General features: G+C 47.0%; 1 protein-coding gene across 1 annotated transcript; it reads left to right on the plus strand.

Annotated features, from left to right (window-relative positions):
* The first annotated feature begins 931 nt into the window (after positions 1–931).
* On the plus strand, positions 932–2,370 carry LOC142765227 (uncharacterized). The gene has a single exon (XM_075865900.1). The coding sequence runs from the start codon at positions 946–948 to the stop codon at positions 2,149–2,151; it is 1,206 nt and encodes a 401-aa protein (XP_075722015.1). The 5' UTR covers positions 932–945; the 3' UTR covers positions 2,152–2,370.
* Positions 2,371–10,439: the final 8,069 nt, after the last annotated feature.

Genomic DNA, 10,439 nt, shown 5'->3' on the forward strand with positions numbered 1-10,439 from the left:
CCGAGTTCCCAAAACCTACTACACTGAAATATTTACGCAGTTCCGTCTGACTATGCTCGTGCTTTCGGCACTTCGTTCAAAATTTCGCGTCGATCATGTCACCACTGACGAACCCCCTACGCGGTGACGCAGATCTTTCATCTTGGTCTCATGACTGCGACGTCGCGTTTGCTACGTTCCGTAGTCTTGTAAACTCTCCTCCCCTTTTGTGGCATTTCGACCCAACAGCTGCAATGGAAGTTCGCACAGACGCTAGCGGTGTTGGTCTTTGCGCTGTCCTCGCCCAACGCAAGCCGGGCTACTCCGAATACGACGTTGCTTATGTGATTCGCACGCTCACTAAAGCTGAGGCCAATTACAGCGTCACTGAAAAGGACTGCTTAGAGCTAGTGAGGGCGCATCGCAAGTTCCGCCCTAATTGGTACGGTCGCCCATTTGACCTGGTAACGGACCACCATGCACTTTGTTGGCTCGCCACATTGAAAGATCCTTCTGGCTGTCTACTCGGTGGGCACTGCAAATCCAGGAGTACGACATTCACGTCATCTATCGCAGCGTACGCAAGCATTTTGACACCAGCGGGTGGGCTCGGTGACTGCACCAGGTGGGCTCGGTGACTGCACCACAATGCAGCCATCTAATCCACTTACCTTTGCAATGCAGACGACCATACTTGTGTTTGCCAGCCTGCAGCTGTCGAACATGATAGGCCTATCCTCGGGGGCGTCATCTATGTTGGTGCTGCCGGGCTCCGAAAGCGAGCCAGGCTCCTGCCGCCTACTACGCACCAACTGCTCGTCCCCACCGGATATTACGTCGGAGGAACTACTATCACCGGAAATCACCGTGCTATGGAAGGCCGCATCGTCATCAACCACAGCATCATCAAGTATAAAGGAACATCACCCGCTGACGCCACTTCATGGGCTCGGTGACTGCACCACAATGCAGCCATCTAATCCACTTACCTTTGCAATGCAGACGACCATACTTGTGTTTGCCAGCCTGCAGCTGTCGAACATGATAGGCCTATCCTCGGGGGCGTCATCTATGTTGGTGCTGCCGGGCTCCGAAAGCGAGCCAGGCTCCTGCCGCCTACTACGCACCAACTGCTCGTCCCCACCGGATATTACGTCGGAGGAACTACTATCACCGGAAATCACCGTGCTATGGAAGGCCGCATCGTCATCAACCACAGCATCATCAAGTATAAAGGAACATCACCCGCTGACGCCACTTCGTGGGCTCGGTGACTGCACCACAATGCAGCCATCTAATCCACTTACCTTTGCAATGCAGGTTAGTAAATCGTATGTCCTCTTCGCTAAAAAGTCGAGTAATTACTTCCTGGTGCAGTTCCCGAGCCCCCACTGCTGTATTGCTATTGCTGTTGAGTGTGCTCATATGATTCACTCGTTGCTGATCTTATCGGGTGACGTCGAAACTAATCCTGGCCCTAACGGAAACGCTGCTATTCTTACTGAGCTACAAAAGCTAAGTGCCGGCCAGGCCCAGCTGATTGCCGAAGTTCAGAGTTTGAAATCTCAACTAAGCACAACGGATAAAAGAATAACAGACTTAAACAAACGAATGGGCGATCTCGAAACACATTACCAAACTCTTCTTCCCCTCAGAAATGATATCGAAAAAACACAGGCTAACGTAATCAACATGACTAAAAAAATTCAAGAGCTAGAAACTTCCCTGGATGACGCTGAAAACAGGTCGCGCCGGAATAACCTTCTATTCTACGGCATCCCTGACCCCACTAGGAATGAAACGTGGGCTGAATCTGAAAAAATGATAATCGATATCTGCAACAATAACCTTGGACTAACAGTGCAGCCTAACGACATAGAACGCGCACATCGTCTCGGTATTCATTCACTAAACCGAAATCGTCCCATAATTGTGAAATTTTTATCATACAAAACCAGAGATGCACTTTTATCAAACGGCAGGAAACTGAAGAACACTAACTACAGCATCGGGGAGGACTTTTCCCGCCCCGTTCAATATGCGCGCAAGCAATTACTTGCATTTGCAAAAGCACGTTCGGACAAGTTCTCCTTGCGGTTCAAAACACTGCACGTCGGGTCGAAGCGCTATATATTTGACGCATCATCACACATGGTTAAGGAAATTGCATAGCGGTTACCCCGCCAACAAAGAGCAATAAAACGCCAAACGGCTTCCCCATGTCATGTTCTCTCGTTTTCCGTAATATTCACTAACATACGTAGCCTTCTTCCAAAACGTGAACTCATATCCAACATTATCTCGTCATCAAAAAGCAACATACTCGTATTAACAGAAACGTGGCTTACCAGCGATATAACGGATGCGGAAATATTAACTGACTTACAGGACTTCCACGTGTACCAAAATGACCGAAATGGCTCACGGGGGGGCGGAGAACTTATCGCAGTTCATCGGGGCATATCTTGCTCCGTTGTTAACGTCGATTCCGATACCGAATCCCTGTGGCTAATTTGTCGTACTAACACCGTAACTGTCCTACTTGGCGTCTGCTACAGGCCCCCGCAAACGGATCCAAATTTTCCATGTCATCTGAACAATTCCATTCAAAAACTTACTTCCGCTTACCCAAAGGCTCGCATTCTTCTGTTCGGTGATTTTAACTACCCTAATATTGACTGGCAAAACATAGTTACTTCTACATTATCATGTCACGCAGAGGCGAAAAACTTCCTCGATGTATGTCTCAACTTTAACCTTACACAATTAGTCGCCCAACCAACCCGTGTCACACGAGGATCAGCAAATATTCTCGACCTGATATTAACCAATAGCCCCGAGAACCTATTATCTATTACTTACCTTCCTGAGATCAGCGACCACAAGGTCATACATGCTTTATTTTCATTTACCTCGACCAAAAAACAGACGACTAATAAAACAATTGTTCTTTATGATAAGGGTAACTATAGTGCAATATCTGAAGATCTCAGTAACTCTTTTAATCAGTATGAATCTACATTTCACACGCGCTCAGTTCATGACAACTGGTTGATCTTTAAGGACAAAGTAAATCACCTCTCTGATATGTTTATCCCGAAGATTACTTTTCAAACTAACCGCAATAAACCATGGTTTTCTCGGCATTTAAAAAAACTTGAAAACAAAAAGAAACGACTTTTTCGTACCGCCAAACGCAACGGCAAGCCTACTGCATGGCAAAAATACATCGAAGCTGAAAAATCATATTTGCTATCTGTTCGTAAAGCTAAATACTCGTTTTACCATATAGACTTACCTAATCTCTTAATCAGGAACCCCAAGCAATTCTGGCAAGTTCTAAACCCCACACATCCTTCCGATATTAAACTAACGAATGATTCACACGAGACAGTGACTGACCATGATTGCGCAGAAATATTCAACGAAGCATTTGCATCTGTCTTCACTACTGAACTTGACATGCCCTCACAGTCGCCATCATTTAGCGTAGAAACTTTCATGCCTGCTGTCACCTTCTTCGAAGAAGGCATTTCATCTATAATCCACAAATTAAAACTTTCTTCATCAGCTGGTATGGATTCCATCAACTCGAAACTCCTCAAGAATGTGAAATCGACTTGCGCAGCATACTTATGTCTTATCTTCTCACAGTCACTCACCTCAGGAATCATGCCGGATGATTGGAAAACGGGCAAGGTCGTTCCAGTCTACAAATCAGGGAACAGAATCTCACCCTTGAACTACCGCCCCATTTCATTAACCAGCGTGCCTTGTAAGATCATGGAACACGTCATCTACTCACAAATCTTCAATTTTTTGGACTCCAACGAATTTTTTCATCCTTCACAGCACGGATTTCGAAAGGGCCTTTCTTGCGAAACCCAATTAGCACAATTCGTTCATGACCTACAGACTAATCTCGACTGTAATATCCAAACCGACTCGATATTCCTTGATTTTGCAAAAGCTTTCGACAAGGTTCCTCACCAGCGTCTGTTACTGAAACTTTCAAAACTAAACTTGCATCCTAACATCTTCAGGTGGCTTGAGGAGTTTCTAACTAACCGCTCGCAATCTGTCTATCTTAACGGCCACCTGTCTAAACCACTCCCAGTCACCTCAGGCGTCCCACAAGGGTCTGTTCTCGGTCCTCTCCTATTCCTAATATATATCAATGACTTATCATTGCATGTTTCCTGTAACATTCGCATGTTCGCTGACGATTGCGTAATCTATCATACTATTACTAATTGTCATGACCATCACATCCTTCAGAGCAACCTTAACAATATAATAAACTGGTGTAATATTTGGCTAATGACTCTCAACCCCACTAAATGCAAACTCTTGTCCTTCTCTCGTCGTCACAATCCCTCTCGCTTTCAGTATTCTATTTCTAAATCATGTATCGAATTAGTAGAATCGTATAAATATCTAGGAGTCACCCTTTGTTCTAATTTATCATGGCGCGCCCATATTACAAACATCATTTCAGCATCGAACAAAACACTGGGTTTTCTTAAACGCCACCTTCGCCTTTCCCCACCATATGTTAGATTACTCGCGTATAAATCGCTTATAAGACCAAAATTAGAATACGCATCTGCCATCTGGAGCCCCCATCAAGCATACCTAATCACTGCCTTGGAAGGTGTTCAAAATCGGGCCACCCGTTTCATCCATTCCTCATATTCATATGACATCAGCATTTCACCATTGAAACATGAATCTGGCCTATCACTCCTTTCTTATCGTCGCCGCATTGCTAGCCTAACTCTTTATCATAAGTTTTTTTATTCTTCACTCAATCAAGCTCCTTATATAACAGCCGCCTCACGCATTTCCCACCGCACCAGTCATTCACTTCAAGTTGCCCGCCCGCCATCACGCACCACTACGTTTGCTGCATCGTTTTTCCTCAGAGCAGCTTCAGACTGGAACGGCCTGCCCTACGACATTGTCACAATTGCCTCATCATCTACCTTCCTGGAACGCCTCACCGATCATCTGCCATGTTAATTCAATTTTTTGTTTGCAATGTTAATTGAATCTCCGCTGTTTTGAATTGTAATCCCACCCCTTATGTAACACCCCCTGAATGGGGGCCTTTAAGGAAATAAAACTGAACTGAACTGAACTGAACAGCGCCCTGTCCCGTTCGCCTTTACCTCCCGACTCAGCCTGTGGAACCACTGGTACCAACTCCGTCGCATTTCTTGACCTTGACTCCTTTGCCAGAGAACAACACAAGGACGCATGGATCACTTCCCTTTTTGACTTTCTCTCTGAATCGTCGACCACTGTGGTATCACTATCTCTTCGGTGTCAAGCAGCTCATTTGGCCATTCGTGGTCGGCTACTACACCAACGCAACTACGCCTCTGAAGGTCGTAAGTGGCTCTTGGTTGTCCCTCGCAGCTTGCGATCACAAATATGCGCCTCCTTTTACGACGATCCCCAATGTGGCCATGCCAAAGTATTCAAAACTTACGAACGCGTTCGCCATCGCTTCTACTGGCACGAAATGTATAATTTTGTTCGAAGATTTGTTATGGGCTGCCCTTCTGTCAGCGCCGCAAATCACCGCCTTTCCACTCGTCCGGTGCGCTTCAGCCGCGTCCATGCCCTGCCAAACCTTTCAATCGGATCGGAATTTATCTCTATGGCCCTCTAGCGATAACATCAGATGCAAATTGGCGCATCATAGTCGCTGTGGACCATTTAACACGCTACGCTGAGACCGCCGCCCTTCCAAGTGCCACTGCGCGGTACGTAGCGTCCTTCGTCCTCTATCGCTTCATACTACGACATGGTGCACCTCGAGAACTACTAAGTGACCGAGGTCGAGCCTTCCTGTCAGAAGTGGTCATGGCTCTGCTTTCGGAATAACGTGTTGTTCATCACAAGACCACTGCATACCACCCGCAGACTAACGGGCTCATGGAGAGATTTAGCCGCACACTCGGCGATATGCTCACGATGTATGTGGCATCTTATCATACTAACTGGGATCGCATTCTACCATTCATCACATTCGCATACAACACCACGGCACACTCTACCACTGGATTTTCACCTTTCTTTCTTTTTATGGACGCGAACCTTCCCACACCATCGACACTCCACTTCCATACCATCCTGACGCATCCGAAGGCCCATGTGCATCCGAAGCTGCCCGAAAAGCGGAAGAGTGCCGTGAACTCGCACGCACCTTTACCTCACAAGAAGAGCAGCGCCAGAAAGAAAACAACGCCGACTCTTCACGAAGCCACAGCTGTTCCCCGGGATCACTTGTATGGCTGGCTGTTCCTTACCATACAACTTGCCTTTCCTCAAAACCCGTCCCAAAGTACGAGGGCCCTTACCACGTTTTGGAGCAAACCTTGCCAGTGAATTTTCTCATTGAGCCACTTTCACCATCTTACGACATGCGCCGGCGTGGACGTGACATCGTTCACGTCGCCCGTCTTAAGCCATATCGTAGCCTTCTGCCTCCAGACTCTTAGGCCACCAGGATGGCTCTTTTCTGACGGGGTAAAATTGTGAAGAAGAAAACGCATTGTTGGCAAGCAACATCGCCCCTGCTTGGGTACTGGGTTCTGGGCTCTTCTCGCTCGCCTCGTGCTGATCGTCGCCGGCATCTGCTTTCTTAACCGTTTCTCTGTCCGAATAATGTTTTCATCGCAGAGCCACCGTCGCAACACACGCCAATAAACCCCTTTTCATCTATAATACTTAAAGGGCCATTCACCAGTCCCCCTAACAAATTCTAGTTCAACCGTGGAAGTTGTTGGGTGTCCTATGAGGAGTATTATGCCCCAAAATATTTTTCCATTGGTTCAGTACGAGCTGAACAAACTCTTTTAGGGGTGAAGCTCCGTAAAGCGGCACCCGTTCGTCCCTCGTCGTAGTACGTAACATGTCTAACGCTTTGACCTGCGAGGTGGTGCCGGTGGGAGATTTCTCCTGTGCGTTGTTGAACAATAAAAAATTCGTAGCGTGCGCTGTAACTAAAAGCCGACTTCTCCTGTCCCTCTTTCCCCCTTAGCAGCCATTGGCATGTATATGCCAACAAGAAAGGGTTGCTACGTTATACTCGCTGGGTGTAACCTCCTTGGTTTCAGAAAAGTTTGACGAGCGTTGGGCCACAGTGCCATGAAAACAGTGAACTAGTATATACCATGAAATTGAGGTTGTTAAAGGTGGGAAGTAGACACGAAGCGCAAACCGTGAGAAAGTGTGTGTGTGTGCCACCTCTCGTTTGGTCCTTGGAATGTCCGCTGGGTGGCGACGCTCCTATATATGAGTATATGATGAAAAAATATGAGGTTTTGGTACTTGGAGTGTTGACTAGATGGACGAACGGGCACATAGACATATGCACGGACGAACGCACGCATGGCTGCGTGAATGGATTGACGCATGAACAGGCGCAGAAGCGGAAGCATGGACGAACGCAGCGACGGACGCACGGATGAATGCACGGACACACGCATGGACGGGCGGATGCACGCACAGACGGTCACATGGACGGATGCATGGTCGGACCGAAGCAAAAACGAATGGATGAACGGATGCTTCGCCCCACTCTCCATCATTCACCCCGTGAATATGGTGCCATTTTTTAAGCGGCGGAAAACGAGGATTAGAGATGGCGAGCTCGAAACCTTTGCCGCTCGCCTGCGAAGCGTTTGCAATCCAAATTTCTTCTCTACCCTCTCCGGCATCCGACCAAGAAGTCACGTGCGCATGACTGGACCGAACAAGCCCGATCCCCAAGCATGCGAGTGGCGTTTTTTTTTCTTTTTTTTTTGACCAGCGGTATTTTGCGGTTTACTGCCTGTTTCTGCAGGATGGTTTGGAAACGCAGACTTAGACGCAGTAAAATAGATTAGCACAATGAGTGCGTGAGCATGTAGGAGCGTTACTTTCGCTTCCATGGCTGTCGTCTGCTCGCCGCGCTGACCGCGGGGACATGAGTGCATGCAAAACGCTGGCCCATCAGCCCCGCATTTCGCTGCAATTCACGGGAAAAAATGGGAAAAAAGACGCATACATTCCCTTATTGCGTCTCATTTTTTATTTCACGTTTAATTAGTCTTTTCAAGCAACTAAATACATAAACTACGCATGTCGTGTTATATAATTTTCGCCATGTCTCGTGCCACTGTTGGCAACTTCAGAGCACAGTCGTCGACGTGGAGGACCAACGTCGCTGCCATGCCGTGTACGTAGAGCCATTTATACGCGCACGTCATGTTTCCAAACTCTGGGCGCACGCCCGCGAACGGAAGTGGGAGCAGCGTTTCTCTTGACATTTGACTCATTTGCACGGCGCGTAGCGTTGAAAGTTTTGGCAGACGAGATCGCGAACACTCCGTCTACGCATTGCGCTTGTCAGCTCAGATTTGTCAAACTTGGTGAGTGGTCCTTTAAGGGTTGCAAAGGTGCCCTGTGCTACTTAGACGACATATTGGTATGGGGTCGAAATCACAAAGAACACGATGCAAACTTGCATGCAGTTCTTTCCCGCATCAGCGAATGAAGTATGAAACTTAACAAATGTAATTTGCCTGTAAGCGAGTTGCAATTTTTGGTCCAAAAGTTCCGTTTCCACGGCTCAACACTTGCTTATTCAAAAGTTCAAGCCAATGTGAATGCACCACGTTTTACTAATGCCGAATCATAGCAGTCATTTTTAGGGGCGAAGCTCCCAAAGATGCGAGTCTGTCTATCCCTTGTGTGTATGTGCGTTACCACCTATAGTTTCACCTTTGAAAACTGCCCACTACTTCGTCCTTGCAAACATTCCACTATAAGCTTCATAACTAATCCACCACTTTACCGACTATTAAGCAATTAGTGTTGAAAAGTAGCCAATATAAAATGCAAAATGGTCGTTTACTTGTATCCAGGTGCGCGTTAAAGAACCATAGATTGTCCCTCTGTGTCCGTCTCTTATTCGTACGTGACCGCCTATAGTTCCACATTTGCAAACTGCCCACTACTTCATCCTTGCAAGCAACCCACTACGCCCCATCACCGATCGTCCACTTCACTCACCATAAAGCCGTTATAATGAAGGGGGAACAGAGGCGACGTATAGCTGCTACTTACACATAATAAAATATATACAGTGTCACGTATTTGATGATTTAGTGGGCGATGTTCACGGATGCCTCACGGTTTAGCGATGAAATCCTCCAGCGATCCACCCTACTCATACTCCTTCACTCCGTGGATATGCAGTGATTTTTCTCTTGTTGGTTACTATGCGAAGTTTGGGTCACATTAGGCGAATGTGGTTGAATCACTGTGCATCCTACTTCGGCAGGGATAGCCTTTTACCTGGCCATCTGAAGCTGAACAGAGCTTCATTGGAATCAAGTCAATCCTGGACTCGAAGCCACTTGTCAGACTCTTCAAGAAGCTGCCTATTGTAATCACAACGAATGTGTCCGATGTTGGACTAGGAGCAGTGTTCAAAAAACAGTTAGGGGATCCGCTGATCACCATTGCGTTTGCTTCTCGCACATTGTGTCCTGCCGAGCGCTGGTATTGCACTGGAGAGCGTGAAGCTCTTCCATGTCTTTTTGCTGGTGAGAAATGGCATGTTTATCAGTGGCGTTGGCACTTCACTTTGCACTCGGATCATCAAGCTCTTGTCGCACTTCTTTCTCCCGGCTCCGAAGGCCGCCGCCTCCCTTAGCATTTCTAGGTGGTGGTCTAAACTCATGCACTACAACTTACGTGTGAAGTATTTTAAGGGTGCCAATAATGTAAATGCAGATGCCTTGTCACAGCTCTCTTTTGAGCTACAGGTTACTGAAGAGCGGGAGGAAGAAATTCTTTTCTTGGTTACTTTTTGTATAACCAAAGCTGAGTTTCAGGCTGCCACTGCTACTGATCCGACATTGTTTCGCGTTCTTGCATATGTGCATGATGAATGGCCCTCCAAAAGTGCTCTTTTAGGTGAGCTTTTCCCTTATTTCAGTGTGAGATAAGAATTGTCTTGTGTCGAGGACTTGCTTTTTGGTGATCAGCGGGTGATTTCCCCGAATTCTTTCCGGTACAAGCTTATTAGCTTGCTCACTAATCACATCTAGGCATTGTTCGCACCAAACAGAGCCTGTGCTGCAGGTAGTGGTGGCCCGCCTTAGACAAGCAGGTCGAACAGGCAGTCTACAACTGCCACATATATGTCAGGTGGCTGACAAGTCGTCCAAACCTTCATCGGAGTTCATGACTTCTAATGATACAGCCGATGTCACCAACACAGAACACCTATATACTAACACCGACACAAGAAAATAGAGAACGTTGATTTGACGTTCAGGACGGGGAGATCTGCGAGTGCGGCGTGACACGTGGCGCTATCTGACAGTAATGTGAAGAAAAGAAAGTTTTTAGAAAGGGGGGCTACTGGTAAGCAGCAGCACCATGTCGTTTTAGCGAAT

Source organism: Rhipicephalus microplus, chromosome 6 (assembly GCF_043290135.1).
Source record: "Rhipicephalus microplus isolate Deutch F79 chromosome 6, USDA_Rmic, whole genome shotgun sequence".
Taxonomy (NCBI): Eukaryota; Metazoa; Arthropoda; class Arachnida; order Ixodida; family Ixodidae; genus Rhipicephalus; species Rhipicephalus microplus.

What these genes read in the sequence shown, in the direction of transcription:
- LOC142765227 (XM_075865900.1), top strand. Translation starts at nt 946, where the DNA reads ATGCAGCCATCTAATCCACTTACCTTTGCAATGCAGACGACCATACTT.